The sequence below is a fragment of the Notechis scutatus genome, chromosome 3 (genome assembly GCF_049901735.1).
Source record: "Notechis scutatus isolate UNSWTSFEM ecotype Mainland chromosome 3, rNotScu1.2, whole genome shotgun sequence".
NCBI lineage: Eukaryota > Metazoa > Chordata > Lepidosauria > Squamata > Elapidae > Notechis > Notechis scutatus.
In genome coordinates this window covers 35609763-35627316 of record NC_142011.1, presented here as the reverse complement: position 1 = coordinate 35627316, position 17554 = coordinate 35609763, and the positions used below count along the sequence as shown (strand labels likewise).

The window sequence follows — 17554 nt, the reverse complement described above, 5'->3', positions numbered from 1 at the left end:
CTAGGTTTCATCTGGGTGCCTGGTTGGGGTGTGTTTGAGCTGGAGGTATCGGGGGGTCGGGTCTGTTTGTGCCCAGTTGTTTGTTTGGCTTGTGATGTGGAGATTTTTTTGTTTGTGAGTGCAGGCTTGCAGATAATTGACAGTCTGGTGGAGTCATCTCTTCTATTCATACTTTCAGGTCTTTTTTCAATCTCTATGGCTTCTCTGATAATTCTGTAGCTGGGGTTTTCTATAGTGGCTAGGGTTTTGGTGCCATTGAAGTCGATGCTATGACCTGTGGCTTTCATGTGTTGGACTATGAGGAGGAAGTGTGTTCCAGCTTTTTTACTGCATTTTTGTGTTCATCCAAGTGGGTACTTATTCTTCTATTGGTCTGTCTGATGTATGTGGCAGGGCATGATGTGCAGGGGACTTCATATATGCCTTGGTTTTCCAGGTCAATTTTATCTTTGGGATTTCTTAAGATGGCTGCTATTTTTCTGTCTGTTTTGAAGGCAGTCTTGATGTGATGCCTGTGTAGTATCTTACTGATTTTGTCTGTAGTACCTCTTATGTCCTGCCCTACAAGCCTGATGATGGCAGATGAGATTCTGCCAAAACATCACTACAAGTTTAAAAGCACAACTATAATGATGTGGGAAAATACCTGAACAAAGCTGAATACCATACACACACACACACTGTTAAATCGGGCTGTGTTTTAAATCTGGGTTTCCTTTGTCTTATTTTTCAGAGTTGGTTAGAAACCTACGGTTATCTACTTCCATCTGATACAAGAATGTCTGCTCTGCTCTCAGGAAAAGTTATGCAGTCTGCAGTCACCACTATGCAGCAGTTTTATGGCATCCCTGTAACAGGAGTGTTGGATCACACCACTATTGAGTAAGAATGATTTTTGCAGATACTTTAAAATAATGTTCTTGCCCAGACCGTTATATATAGCATCCTGAAACTTTAAAATGTGAGCCTAATAAATTTGCTTGGCATATGCATATTCTCTAAGAATGAATATGGTCTGAAATCTGAGTCAGCTTGCCAACCGTGTCTCTTTCATCACTTAGATCAACATTCTCAACCGTGGCAATTTTAAGATGAGAGGATTTCAACTCACCAAGTTCTTAGAATAGGCAGCGGTAACTAACTTCACATCTCAAAGAATTCATCCAGGGATTTGTACTGATTTAACAAGTGGTTTACCAGATACTGCATAAGTCATCAAATAAAATGGCAATAGAAATGATATGCTGTATGTAATGGGCTACCTTGATGGCCATTCATAGGTTTTAAATGTTATTGTATATGTGCATTGGTATTACGGTCTTATACTATAGTCATTCTATATAAAAGTAGTCTTTGTTTAATGACCTTAATTGGGACCATCAATTTTATCACCAAGTGAAGCAGTCGTTAAGCAAAACATCACACAACAGCTCCGCTTAGCAACAGCAGTTCCAACAATCCCAATTCTGACAATCCTTAAGTAAGATACCATATACAACTTGCATTCTTCTGCTGGCTTCCTCCACCGACTTGCTTATCCAAAGCCAGCTGGGAAGGTCCTAAATGGTGATCATATGGTTGTAAGATGCTGCAACTCTTATAAATGCATGACAGTTGCTGAATGCCTGAATTGTGCAGGGACACTGTGACTGTCATAAGTGTGAGTGTAAGTCGCTTCTCTAACACCATCATAACTTTGAGCAGTCGCAAAACAAATGGTCATTAAGCAAGGATTATCTGTACATAGAAGAACTATGTGCATGGAACCTGGTTTGCACAGGTCTTTTTTTTTCATTTCTGGCTTCCAGTATATACCATAGTACAGAAGTAATTTTGTGAGTCCTAAGTAAATTGATGGTGTCAGCAGAAAGAATGCTTTTACTGTGCAATCCACAATCTCATTTTTTTTAAGAGAACCCAGTTTCTATTACCTTCTATTACAACTTTACTGTTTTCCCCATAGTTTCATCCACTGAACATTCAGTTATTGAGAGAAAACCCATTATGGACTGGTTGCTTATCCATCTGAAAGTATTATAAAATTATAAAATGTAATAATTATACACAATGAAACAAAGCTCTCTACTGCCACACATGGTTGAAGTTCCAGAAATGGAATTTTTCACTTTCTTTTTGGAGGGAGAAAACTTGAGCATAGTAATACCTTGTAGTCTGCTCCAAACTAACTAGCTCCGAAGCTCAAACTTACTTCTCTAACCTACTTCAAAATTGCACATTCTCTAGACTGGTCAGAACTTTAGTCTCAAACCTTACCTTGACCAACAGGTAGGCAGGCAAGCATGTCCCCATTGACTGGCGATCTATTTTCAACTACACTAACGAAACAGGCTGAAATGGCTCAAAGCCCTATTTTTGTACCATATATTACTGATTTATCAGGAATCTTTTTACTTTCTAGGTGGATGAAGAAACCTCGCTGTGGAGTTCCTGATCAACCCCATCTAAGCCATAGACGAAGGTTTAAGCGATATGCACTTACTGGACAAAAATGGAGGCAGAAGCATATTACCTACAGGTATAATCCAACATGTTAAAAACTTTAATGGAGTTTATACTTTAAATATGATGCAGTGCCACCAGCCTTGTAATTAGTTCATATTCCTTGTTCAAGAAATTGAACTTGACTGGGAATTCTAGGAGGTATAGTTCCAATACATCTGGAAACTTAGACATTTTTGAATATAATTTTTTATAGCATGTGGTTTCCTGTGAGCTTGTTTATGAATGTAAAACTTCAGTTTAGTGATGTAGCCTTTTCAAAAAATGCATTTTTAAAAGCTTTAATTTAGCTTTCATTAAAAGAAAGTTTCATATATTCTTCTACATAGACATTAGTAGTGTTACTTGGAGTCTTTTTAGGACTATAATTAAAATCAATATATAAATACCTTAATTAAATATTAAATGTAAGAAAAAAGGAAGGGTATCAAATAATGTATATTCATGTGGGTTACATTTCATTTGCCTATTTTGCTATATCTGTTTCATGGCTTTTGAAGTAATTAGTCAAGGTGCTCACTTGCTATACAAGGGAGAGCCAAAATATCAGTAAAATACTATGATGGGTGAATTTATGCATTGTATGTTCATTCAAACCATGTGAATTCAATGCAAATTGTTGCTGCCTTCTCTCAAACAATTATTATTTGAGACAGGCAACTACCCAGCTAATGTCCCAATTGCTACTGAATGATTGTGTCTTTCTCACTTTCCTGGTCCTGAATAAAATGCATTCAATTTTTTTAGCTTAAAATGCATCTGTTGAGTACAAGACAACTATTCCAAATGCAAAATGGAGAGTTTCAATTATTTTGATAGTGCTTTATGCTCAAAACAATGGAAAACTAAAATTTAAAATGCGTCATTTGAATCCAGGATGGCTCAATACTTGAATTTGTTTGTTTCCCATCTTTATTATTTTCCTAAATAATTCAAGGCAGCAAACAGACCTAATACTCCTTCTATTTTTCCCACAACAACCCTGTGAATTGAGTTGGACTGAGAGAGAGTTGCTGACCCAAAGCCATCCAGTCAACTTTCATGCCTAAGGCAAGGCTAGAACCCAGTTTCCTTTTTTATACTGTGTAGATGGATTCTATAACCAATAGTTGATACTGACTCTTAAAAGAATTAAGGTCAAGGATTCCTGAATTGCTAAAAGTGAGGTTAGATGTTTCAAATTTTAAAACTTTATTAGGATTAGAAATGAAAATGTAAAGAATAAAAAATAGAAATATAATTAGAGAAAAACCTTTTGGTTCACCCACTCTACTGTATTTAACTGATTAGGAGAAACTGTTAATCTTTAAAATCCTACATGGTATGAATCTAAGTACTTGAAAGAGTGTTCTGATATATGTGCCTGTGTTAAGATCTTTATGCTCAGTGTGTGTGGGTGTGGGTGTGTGTGTGTGTGTGAGAGAGAGAGAATTTTAAGGGTTGTTTTCTGAGCAACTTTCAGCAAGTTCTGTTGGTTCTTGTTTTAAAGTAAGCTTCAAAATGGTTTTATTTTATCTACTTTTTAAATGAAAACTTTTACAGAATGCATTGATCTTTTTGCTTTTTTTGGTCAAAGATTTTATGTTGTTATTCATTTAGTTAACTAGCTTACTGTATTTAAATTACCTGTTTATACATTTTTAATTGAATTTGTGTGATTCCTACTGTATAAAAGGTAGAATATACATGTTTAGGGAATAATGGTAGAGATCTTTATAGCTTACTTAATATAATTTTTTTTGAAGCTGTTTGATTTTGGAAATAAAAATGAATAAGCTACATGAATATTCAGTTATTATTCAGTCATCTACTGTTGAAAAAAGATTGCTTTTGTAATATATCATCATGATATGTGCTGTTGTCATTAGTAAAAGCTTGAAGATCAGGTTTGATCAACTGATTTTGTTCAAAAGACAATGTCACAATGTGATTCTTCCCTTTCATTTTAAAGCTCTTTAATCTTTTATTTTTGCTATCTTTGATTTAGTGTCTGACATGTTATTCTTTCTAAATATAATTCAAAGGTAGTTGTTTTCTCTTAAATTATTCTAGATTTGCAAAATAGAACTGATTACAGTAACAAGTCTCCTTTTGGGAAATTGGTCTAAAACAGGGGTGGGCAACTATGGTCCCTTTACGATCTGTGGATTCAACTCCCAGAATTCCTGAGCCAGCATGGCTGGCTCAGGAATTCTGAGAGTTGAAGTCCACAGGTCATAAAGGGACCATAGTTGCCCATCTCTGATTTAAATCAATGTTCCTCAGCCTCAGCAAGCTAACTGGGGAATTCTGGGAGTTGAAGTCCACACATCTTAAAATTGCTGCGATTGAGGAACACTGAGGTTGAGATTGATGAGTTGATAACTAGCACTAAATTTTATTTTATTTTATTTTTTATTTGTCAATTGCTTACAAGGTGAATACATGGATACATATAAGAAAAATAAAAAAATATAAAAGAAACAGTAGGCACGTTGGTGCGCTTATGCATGCCCCCTACAGACCTCTTAGGAAAGGGTCAATAGTAGACAGTCTAAGGTTAAAGTTTTTGGGGTTTGGGGAAAAAACCCACAGAGACAGGTAGAGTATTCCAGACATTGACCACTCTGTTGCTGAAGTCGTATTTCCTGCAATCAAGTTTGGTGCGATTAACCTTGAGTTTGTATCTATTGTGTGCTCTTGTGTTGTTATGGTTGAAGCTGAAGTATTCATTGACTGGTAGGACATTGCAATGTATGATTTTATATACTATACTTAGATCGGACCGAAGGCGGTATAGTTCTAGGTTTTCTAGGTCTAGAATTTCGAGTCTGGTGGCATAAGGTATTCTGCAACGAGTAGAGGAGTGGAGAACTCTTCTTATGAAATATTTCTGGACTTTCTCAACTGTGTTAATATCAGATACATAATGTGGGTTCCAGACTGATGAGCTGTATTCGAGTATTGGTCTAGCAAATGTTTTGTACGCTCTAGTTATTAGTGTAATATTACCAGAGAAAAAGCTACGTAAGATTAGGTTAGCAACTCTTAACGCCTTTTTGGCTATGTAGTTACAGTGGGCTCTAGCACTTAGGTCATTAGAGATGAGTACTCCAAGATCCTTGACAGAGTTTGGATCATCAACAAGGTCTTGACTATTCAGCCTGTATTTTATTTTCTGAGTGTTAGTAAATGGCTATATATATTTTAATCCCAAAATATATAACAGAGACAGAATTTTTTTCAGTATTACCTTAGATTTAACTGAGACTAACCAATCCCATTAATGCTTTGAGTGAGTGATCGTCTGAGATATATTAAATTATCTTCTTAGTGTATGAAGTTTTCTGTTAAAGCTGGAAAACATTCATGAAAAAAACACAGATTATCAAAGGGCTGAAATAGCTGTCCAGGGAGAACATGTTACAACTTTAAACTTTGCACTTTATGACAGTGTAAATGAGACCAAGATAAAGGCATAGGATATTAAATATGATATATAATAAGTAGCTCAGGAGAACCCTCCTCATCCCCAACAACAGATGTTGCAACATGGGAACCAGTCACTCGCAGGTAAGAAAGAGCCATTACATAAACATACTACAACCGCTTGCCTTCAAGGGCCCTCAGCATCACTTGAAGTCTGTTCATTCATTCAGAAGAAAAAAGTGTTGAGTTAAAGCCTTGAAAACATCTTTGCACTGCGATGCACAATCACTTATTGTGAGGGTGGTATCCCTCTTGTCTGCAATAAAGATTCAGATTTAGTCAAGCAGCACCCACTAAGAAGGATTTGGTGGAGAGATCAGTGATTTGCTCTCAATTCCAGGATGAAAGCTGTCAACCCTGTTCAAATTTAAGACTGTGCAATTGAACTGGTTGGATATTCAGAAAAGACAAGATGAAATATTTCTTTTTGCATAAAGTTGGCAGTTTAAATAGTTTTAAAAGTATTTGGAAAAACAGTACAGAGTGCTGTTGTTCAGTTCATAACTCAATGGACATAATGTCACCATGTTTACTTGTGATTACTTTTTGACGTTTTAACAGTACCAGTGTTATCAGTAGGTAGACATTTTGTCTTTTGTCAGGCTCTTTTCTGATTGCTTTGAAATATCAGGGGTTTCTCCAGCTTTTGCATTAAGTGTCCAAAATATGTAAGCTTTAGCTTCATAGTTTCTTCTTCCACTGAAGGATCTGCGGTTACATCTGATATAACTGAACCATTTCTTGTTCTTCAAGTCCAGGATATTCTCTAGCATTACAATTTGAAGATTTCCTTTTGATTTTTCAACCTTTCTGACAATTCAGCTTTCACAGTCATTTGTAATAACTAAGAGAAACATAGTTTTGATAATACATACTTTGTTCATTATTGGGTCCTATTTTCATTTGTCTAGGGACTCTAGGCTTATTGTAGCCTTCTTCCAAGTAGCAGATGTCTTATTACTTTCGTCATCCCTGTGAAAATTTGAGCCTAGGAAGATAAAATCTGTTACTCTTTTAACTACAAGAACCTTTTCTTCCTCCTCCCCCTTTTTCTACTTGCGCTGAATTGGCATTGATTAGCGACATAACTTAGTTTTTTAAATATTTATATAATATGTATATATAGAAAGCATCAGAATAGCTTTTGCACTCTGTTCTTTCACCTTTACCTTCCACAAGAACTTCCTTAAGCCTTCCTCATGTCTACAAGCAAAGTGACATCAGTATATTTGAGGCTGTTATTTCTCCTTGCAATATTAATGCTAAATTCCATTACTTCTAGTCCAGCATGTATTGTGCATATAACTTAATTAAACAAGGTGACACTATAAAACTGTAGCATTCCTTCCCCAATTGTGAATAATTTAGTTGCCTCATATTCCATTCTAACTGTTGTTTCCTGATTATCATGCAAATTATTCAATAGATCAATGGGATGGCTTGGTACATTCATATGTTTTAGGACTATCTGTAATTATCCCCTTCATATAATCAATAAAACAAAAATTAGCATCTTTTAAGAACCTTCTTTTCCATATTTCATCAGATGTTAGCAATGTGGTCTTGGATGCTCCTGCCTCTTTTAAATTAGGTTTATACATCTGGCAGTTCTTGTTGAAATATCAGTAGTAAAATCTCTATTATTGCCTTACAGCAGGGGTGTCAAACTCACATTGTCACAGCAGCATCACATGGCATAATGGGACTTTTTTCCCCTTCGTTAAACCAGGCGGGGGCCAGCATGTGATTCATCTGAGCCACAGGCCATGAGTTACAGGCAAGGGAGAGAGCCATACCATGGTAGTTAAGTGGCTTGAACTTCCTTTGGCACTGTTTTTTTTATATTGGAATAAAAATGGATCATTTTTAGTTTCTTGGCTTCTACTGTATTTTCTGTATTTGCTTACAAACCATGAAATACTTTAACTGCATCATCTTGTAAGATTTTAAACAGCTTTGCTACTATCTTCCCCAAGCCCCAAAAACTTTAATCTTAGACTGTCTACTATTGACCTCACCCCTTTCCTAAGAGGTCTGTAGGAGGTGTGTATAAGCGCACCAACGTGCCTACCGTCCCTATCCTATTGTTTCTTTTATTTTTTTATTTTTCTTATATGTATTCATGACTATGTTTTTACTTATACCTATTATCTTGTAAGCAATTGACAAAAATAAATAAATAAATAAAAATAAACTATTTCATCAACTCCTGCCGCTTTGTTGCTAGTGATGTTTTCAAGGGCCCATGTAACTTCATTTTCCTGACTATCACTCTCTGGTTCAATGGTCACACTTATTTTTGATTTAGGGATTTTTAAAACAATTATTCTTTATATTTACATGATCTCTTCTTTCTTTTAGCTCTATTTGTCTTATATTTGTGCCTATTGTTCTATTTGTGCCTATTGTTGCATAAAGGTTTCCCTTGATTTCTGTGATTTTCTTAGGAAATAGGAAATAGAATTCTTCATTGGCCAAGTGTGATTGGACACACAGGGAATTTGTCTCCAATACATAAGCTAAATCTCTTGGCCTTTCTATTCCATTGTTATTCTCAATTTCCTTGATATGCTTATAATATTTATATACAACTATTTGCTCTTCTCTTGAATATAATATTTAGCTGGGCAAGTTTTCTTCTCTCTGTGTTGCCTTTTACTTTCTGCCTTTATTCAGTTATTTTCAGTGAATCAATAGACAGCTGGAGGGTTCTCCTTCCAATGTAATGTTGACACTGTCCAGATGGTAAATATCTGTTTAGTTTTTTGGGAAAAATACTGGAAGGTATTTGTCATTTGCTTATTCAATAAATTGTTTTTACTCTGACCTTTCTGGGAATGTACATTCCAGTGATAAAATTCATACTATATTCATTGGGATGTGCATCTCCTTCACCATTATAAGATAAATGCCAGACACAAGCAACTAGAATAGCTCCAAGGTTTAGGTCAAGAGATTTCTTTATTGTTTACAGCAATCTCGTTAGACTGTTTCCCTTCCCTTGGGAAAGCCTGAGATAGTCTTAAGTGCTTGATTGAATATGCTCCCTCCCTTTATGGAGTCCAAGCTGGAATATCTCTTAACTCCCCCTACCACATCTTCCTTCTTTTCAGTCATTGATTCCACCATAAATAACAGTCCATTTAGGAAAATGTAGGACAATAGCTGCTTAGGAATTCTAATGTCAAAGACAGTTACTCTTTTTATAAAAAGGCTTTAATAAGACATGAAGAGATGGATCCGGTTACTTTGATTTCTTTGATTTATTACTGTGTTTCCTTATTATTTTATGTTTTCTACATAACACTGTTTACTCCAAAAGAAAGTATAATAGTATGGGTATGTATGAATGTATGTATGTATGTATGTCAAAAGCAGTATGCCTCTCAATGCATACTCACTATTTCTTGAAAACATGAATGATGAGGTACTGTTGTTAAGAATTGTGTTTAGCCATCTGACAACTTAATGTTGGTCTGCTGAATAGTGATGTTAAAATCTCTTAAATCCCTTTGAAGACCTCTGTATGGTAACTCCATACAGAGTTGCCAATTCCTCCCTGGAATGTTCTTGGACATAATCAATATGTATAATTTGATTAGGCTTTAATCCCAATATCTCTGGTGTGGTGTGAGTATTTAGATCTACAGGAACTTTTGATGGCCAGAGTCCAGTTGCTGAATAACTTACAGTTACAATTAAAGCATTGGAATTCACTAAAATATCTATGGCATGTACTTGGTTATCTAAAAGAAGTTATAGATACTCCAGTATGAATATGGTTATCTAATGCGAACAAATAATTTAACATCTTTCTGCCACCTCCATATTATTCTCAACATCACAGATGTATCTTTTTGATACAATTAAGTATGGACAGACAGAGCTGAATAGCTACTAGATAAAAGTTGACCAAAACAGTTTTGCAGTATATGTTTCTAATAGAATATTTTATTTTCAATATCATATTTATAGATTTGAAATGGTTTGAATTAAAAACATTTCACAAATTTCTACTTTTCTGTGACTACTTTTATAAGTGCCATTTATTCTCTTTCCCTCCTCATATGAATAGGTCAATTAAGGGTCTGAATCAGTTATGCTTATCCATATAAGGAACCCATTATTACTCCCAGATTCTGCAGTAAATATATGGAAGGTTGAGCATTGCGGTAATTTTGCTGATCAGACTTGTATCTTGCAAAAGTTTTAGAATCCTTAGGCATCTTTCCACTATATTGATTTAGTCCAGTGTTTTTCAAACCTGGTAACTTTAAGATGTATGGAGGTTAACTCCGAGAATTTCCCAGCCTGCATGGAATTTAAATTTCACACATCTTAAAATTATTTAATAGAAATTTAATGCCATATTTCATATAGTTCTTTTACATTAAAATAGATGAAACATTATAAAACTGTTAATTCATAGCTGAAATACTTTCAAATAGTATCAAAGGTTACCAAATTTAATTGTACTAATCCAAAACTTGAATGAAAGTTGTTCATGTAAGAAAGCAATCCTTTATAAGTTTTAAATAAGCTCTTCTTCTCCTTCATACAGTGTACACAACTACACCCCCAAGGTTGGAGAACTTGATACAAGGAAAGCCATCCGACAAGCATTTGATGTTTGGCAGAGAGTGACTCCGCTTACCTTTGAAGAAGTTCCTTACCATGAAGTAAAAAGTGACAGAAAAGAAGCAGATATCATGATATTTTTTGCTTCTGGTTTCCATGGAGATAGCTCTCCTTTTGATGGGGAGGGTGGATTTCTAGCTCATGCTTATTTTCCTGGACCAGGAATAGGAGGTGATACTCATTTTGACTCAGATGAGCCATGGACACTGGGAAATTCTAACCATGATGGTAAGATCCTGTGTATATTAACAGTATAATGCAGAAAAAGAATTTTAGAAGATACCCTTATAATGGGATTTCCAATGTGAACTCAATCCAAATGTTGGGAATGCTATTGGATAAAATCAGAAAGAGTCTTATTTGATTGCAGTCAGAAAGAAATATAACAAATAATTATATAGCATTCAGTCTTCCAGGCAAAGTGCTATATTTATAGATTGCTAAAATGTACAAAAACATGGTTTTATTCTCTAGAAACAGAGCAAAGCGAACATGTAAATCCAACTAACATAAACCATCAAGCATATGATGTGATGCTACTAAATGACCAATCTCTGATTAGTTTGTGACAGTTCAGAATAATTATTTATTTAGAATAATTATCCATTGAAATATATTACTTGTAATTACTAAACACTGCATAAAATGTTTTAATTGTTTTAAATTTCAAAGGCAAATCTATATGTGATACTAAATTCATTACTGAAAGCATGTTTATTACTTATTTAGTAAATGGAGTCAAGAACTGCAATTTTAATTCAATTGACTAATGAGTGGGTATTGTTCTTTTTTTTAAAGAACATTATATGCTTCAAATTCAGTTATCAAAATAATCCTTCCCACCAACATGGTTAGTCTGTATCTTCCTTAATCTCGGGTCCTTACCAGAGGCCTGGCAGTGTGAGGGATCTTAACTGTTCCATTCACTGCAAACTTCTGAACAGAGAATTTTGATGTTATTCCTCAGCTCTGTTTGAGCCACTTTCCCAGCTTAGGAGTCACATTACTGGGACCACTCTGGCCTTTACTTTCCACATCCTCTCCAATTCCTCCTTCAGGTCCTGGTACTTCTCCAGTTTCTCATGCTCCTTCTTCCTGATGTTGCTGTCATTTGGCACAACTACATCTGTCACCACTGCTGCCTTCTGATCTTTGTCTACTAACACAATAGGTGGTTAATTGGCCAGTACTTGCCTGCTTGTCTAGATCTGGAAATCCCATATTGAGAAATCTTACTTTCCTTAACCTCCTGTGGGATCTTCAGTCTAGACTTAAGAGTATGTACAGATGTTCCTGTACCCAATGCCGACTATTTGGTTGTGCTGTTCGGAGTATGGTATTCCTGCCTGTATTTTTCACCCTGCCACTATCTGTTGGATTGTCTCTGAGGCCTCTTTGCATAGTTCGACTGTGTTCCTATCTTGTGTGGTAGATCCCTCTTCCATGGATCTGCTGCTTAGTGCTTGTTCTTGTACTGCTACGATCAGTGCCTCTGTGTTATCTTTTAGCCCTTTCCAGCCACTGGTAGGATTTCCCAATGTCTGCCACTTCAGTTATGTGTCAATGGTACATTCCATACAGGCTCTTGTCTTGCCATGGCACTTCCTCTGCTTGATCTTTCTCCCACATTTGCTGCTGCCTCAGACATTCTCTTAGCAGCTCGTCTTGGGATGCCATCTTACCGACTTTGGGTTTCATTCATGACAGTGGCGTTGACACTCACCAGATCCCCGACTGTCTTCCTTCTGCCTAGTGTACAATTTCTGGGTGTTGGACTTGGGGTGGAAATCTCTGTACATGGTGAGGAACTTCCATGTTTTCACATCAGCAACTTCCATGTCCTTCTTTTGCCAGCTCACTATATCGGCAGGGTATCTGATGAATGGCAGAGCATACATATTAATGGCATGGATCTTATTCTTCCCATTGAGCTGGCTCTTCTGTTAGATTTTTGGTGGTAATTGGATGTTGCTGTCCTCCTTGCCTCCTCAGTGTAGTTCCCATGGATGCCAAGGCACTTGTAATGATCTCTATGTCTGCTAGGTGACCCACTGATTATTTTATACAAAATTATTTTACCCAAGAATCTTACTTGCTTCTTATTCTGTTGGGTTTTTCTCTGATAAGTAGTATTAGCGTCTTCCCCACCCTTTCCCTGCCCTGCCTGCTCCCGTACTTTTAGTTTGGTGATTGTGTTTCTTCCTGTGACTATCATTTCACATTTTGTGCATGATGGGCATCTGTTTCCTGGATCAAGCAACCCTGCGTATAATTCTGGAACTGGTAGTATATTGCTAAAATCCCCATACATGCAAACAAAACAGAATAATGAATTTGTAGATTTTAAAAAGGAAGAGGATTATAATTTAGATTTATATAATGGAGAGTGAGCATATGCAACCTCTACAAATTTTCATGTTTCAGAAGTCACTAAGGAAAAAAAAATGCCAGTACTTAAGTGGTAGATGTTCCAAGAAAGCTAATCCCACATGTTCATTATGCTTAGTATGATGAATAAGGAAAATATTGTCCATTTGGATATGAAAGTACGATACCAACCTCCCCCACCAAATCTAATTTGGAGAAGCAGTACCCTGTAGTTCTGCTGGGCTATGTTGATTGTATTGGAAACACAGATCCTTTAAATCCCTAGTATAAGATTCATTTCTGTAACACCACAGTATGAAGTCAGCCACCCTCTGAGACTGTTACACAGCACTGGTGAAAAATAATTGGACTTAAAGTGTTCAGCTGTGCTGAGAGTGCTAGAGCAAAATAGATTCTTGATTGTTTCTGGAATTTAAAAATTATTTTAATAAGTCTCTTAGTTTCTTAATTTCTAAGAACCATATTTGTACTTCTAGTTTTATTTTACATATTTTCCTTTTTGCATGTTAACTTTTATTTTGTAAACTGATGTTGCCTTGCTCTGTTAAAGATGAAGAAAGCATAGAACAATAATAATAGTAGGTGGGCATGGAATGTTGCAAGTACATTATTAGATGGATGAAGAAGAAGAAAAGGTATTGGGATAATAACTGAAAGATAGTGAAGAAGATGCACTGAAGCTAATATACCAGAAAGGCTTACTGAGTGCTGGAAAGATCAAATTGGCTCACAAGAAAGATCAAATGAAGAACAGAAAACAGACATGGCAAGACAAGATATTACATGGTCAGCACATTAAAAAAAAAATAGCAGGCAAAGCAGATAATAATACATAGCAATGGCTAAGAGCAGGAAAGTTGAAAAAAGAGACAGTAGAGCTCATTCTGGCTGCAAAACACCAAGACTTAAATGCACACAAAGCCAGAATTGAGAACACAGAAATCGACAGCAAATGCCACCTCTGCAAAGAAGCTGAAGAAACAGTAGATTGCCTAGTTAGCTGCTACAAGAAGATAGCACAAACTGGCTACAAACAACAGCATGACAAAGTCGCAGCAATGATATATTGGAAGATCTGCAAGAAATACCATTTGTCTGCAAGCAAGAACTGATGGGGCCACAAAATAGACAATCTAATAGAAAATGAAGAGGCTAAAGTGCTTGAGAATTCACAGACAAGCACCTGCCACACAATACCACAGACTTAATAATTGTCAATAAGAAAGACAAAAAAGTCTGGATAGTGGATGTGACAACCCCTGGAGACAGCAGAACAGAAGAGAAAGAACTGGAGAAGATAACAAAATATAAAGACTTGCATTCATTCACCCACCATTTGAATTTATGAAAGCGCTGAAAAAGGAGACTTAACACTGATCCTCAATGTTCACAGAATCCCCGCCCCCCAGTCATCTGATAGTAATTAGCAATAATTGGCTGTCACATCAATTGCAACATCCTGCAATCACATGATTATCAATTGGGAAGTTGGCAGGAAAGGTAATAAATAACTCCACTTAGTTGCTTGCACCCTCCCCTGCCTGGGTGCCCTCACCCCTGGCCCTGCCACGTTCATGCTGCTCCTTGCTGGCCACTTCCGCACCCTCCCCCAACTGGCAATAGCCACCCCTTCATCCTGCTGCACTTAGGCCAGGTATCAAGCCTTACCTGCCTGCTATCCTCCTTGCAAGCTACCTGGCATTTGCTTAATGATCCATGATCCTCGCTTAACACTGGCAAAGAAAGGTGGTGGGATTGCTGTTGCTAAGCCATGTGGTCGTGTAACATCACGTTTTATAACTGCATTGCATACAATGGATATTCCAATCTCAATTACTGTCATTAACCATGGACTACATGTAAAGAGCAGCCTGAATCTGTATGTCAGGTACAGAAACAACTTTCTGCCCTAAATAACTTTGCAGAGCAAGTCCTTTCACAGTTCTTTTTAATTAATAATGTAAAGGGGTGTGTGCCCTTTTCTTTGAAAATTCTGTTGTGTGCTTTGATCATTGATATACAGGCACTTTGATCTTTAAAATACAGACACTTATTTGGTATAGACTTTTTGCAAGGGAAGAGAATAGAACAATCAAGATGCTTTAGATTTCTTGATTGATACGTAATATTGGATTTCAAAATGCCCTGCAACCATACTGCATAGTATGCAGTTCATTAGTTCATTCGACTATTGAGATCGCAGAAAAACTTGACTATTACAAAATCAGATGCTTTTACATGCTTCTAATCCAGATGAATATTTAGATGAAACTTTTATTGTTTGTGAAATCTTTGTGGATCCATCTAAAACATTCTTTCATTGAGCAGGAGCTAGGCAGAATTTCCTGATGGATAGCATTTGGAAAGTTACATTTGGATGCACTGCTATAGAGACAAAGGACTATTTTGTTAGATTTAGGTGCACAAAAAAATTGATCAGTTTGGTCCATTACATTTCCCATGTATTCAGTTAATGATGTGAAGAAGCCTATTACAAATTCTGTAAATTTGATGGCTGTCAGGGACTGTCAACATTGAAAATGACTGCCAGGAGTGGCAAGATGCAATTAAGAACCAATAATGTAATAGATCATATAGAAGTTGTTGTTCACTTACACTTTTTAAAAATGTATATTTTGTTATTATTAAATTTGTTAAAGAAAATTATTTTCTAAAAGATCTAAGTTCTTCCATTAGGGAAGTCCTGTAAACTGTAAAAATACAAGTTAATATGCAACAGTTCATTTGTAATAGTTATTTTTTCATTGTTAGCCTTGTTTAACATAACATTAATAGGATGCACTCCCATATATATTTTGACGCTGTACTGAAAAATCTATAACTTCTACACTATTACTATAAATTCTACACTTTGTAGCAATATATTAATGCACATTATTTTGTGTTCTTCCCCCCACTTGCATCCCATCAGTTAGTTGTCATGCATGAACTTTTATAGAGCATGATGAGAATATTATATAAAAATTAATATTTCATGCTGTTTTTTCTATTGTAGACAGCTTAACCTATAGATGTGCCATTATGTTTTAGAAAGCCAGGAAACTTAATCATAATTAAAACTATTAACTGAAAAGCCTAAAATACAATATGTTTTTGAGAAAAGTATGTTAATATTTGAATAACATACTCTCTTAAAATATGGTTTTGCTAAAGTCATTTGCTGAGTTGTCATTGCTAAAGTCAAAGGTTCTTATTTATTTTAATTTACATTTTCCCACTCTTATGGAACATGGAAAAATAAGTTAGATATGTGTTCCATTGTGAGTCCTCATGTAGACATCAGAAAGCACTAGATCACTTACAGAGTATGTGTTTTACACTGGATATAATGTACATACATAAGCATCTTGAAGACCTCTAGCTCTATGGATTTTAGTGGTTTAAGATACAAAATAAGAATGAATGCCTAAAACTAAAAGAAAAATTGATGTTGGACTGTCTCATAGTATTGTAAGATGTCCTCTTTATTCTAAGTGTTACTAAGAATTTTTTTCCAGACTTTACCTGGATTTGGCGCATAATATTCCAAACTTAGATTTCATATTTCATCTTTTTGGACTGTACATTGTTTAAAACTGCCTGTTTATATACTCTGTGCCTTGATAAATGATAAAAAGAAGACACTTTGACCTCTCAAATTCTTTCCCCGCAAATTAATTGTACATTTTACAGTGTATTACAACTAATGTCTTTGATAGCTTAGTCACATACTATCAGCAGTCTTTTGCAAAATCTTGTTAGCAAGAATCAAATTATCTTTAATGAGCAACATTGCTTTGTGGTATGCTTGCTAAGAATGGTGTAAGTCATAATCCCAAAACATGTACAGGGCACCATATTAGAAAATTGTCTATGAACCTGAACTAATTTGCGTAGCTGATACTGGTTTTGATATTGTTGCCAGGACTATTGAGATGATATTGAGTCAATTAAGTACACAAAAATTGTTAATTCTATTATACAAACAGAAACACTGTACAAAAGACACAATAGATATTGCAATTATATTCAGATGTAGCCTGAATTTCATTGTAAAGCCGTAACTGCTATATCGCTATAATGATGAGATAATAAGAATTTGTGAAGCTTGTGATTGGAATTCTTGTCCTATTAATGCAGAAACTAATAGTTACACATTTTGCCTCTATAGGAAATGATCTTTTTCTGGTTGCAGTACATGAACTGGGTCATGCATTAGGCCTTGAGCATTCCAATGACCCCAGTGCTATTATGGCTCCTTTTTATCAGTACATGGAGACACACAACTTTAAGTTACCCCAAGATGATCTTCAAGGAATTCAGAAGATCTATGGTAAGATAAATTCCTTATGCCGTCATTTCAGATGGTTTTTCTATAATTTATAGTACCAAAATTGTGATTCTGAAGAGTTGGGGCATTTCTCAAATTTGTTTCATTTACTGTGGGAAAATTATCAGTTAAAATAACTTCATTTTTTTATTACCAATGTTTGATGGGTTAACACCTAAGACATCCATTTTATTTCATAAATTGACTTTA

General features: G+C 35.6%; 1 protein-coding gene across 2 annotated transcripts in view; it reads left to right on the top strand.

Moving 5' to 3' along the window:
* MMP24 (matrix metallopeptidase 24) overlaps positions 1-17554 on the top strand; it is a 46222-nt gene that overhangs the window by 19239 nt on the left and 9429 nt on the right. For both annotated transcript variants that reach the window (XM_026680851.2, XM_026680850.2), the window contains exons 2-5: positions 734-882; positions 2420-2536; positions 10550-10854; positions 17186-17347. In XM_026680851.2, coding sequence (XP_026536636.1) covers positions 734-882; positions 2420-2536; positions 10550-10854; positions 17186-17347 — 733 coding nt within the window. The remainder of the gene's footprint in view (positions 1-733; positions 883-2419; positions 2537-10549; positions 10855-17185; positions 17348-17554) is intronic.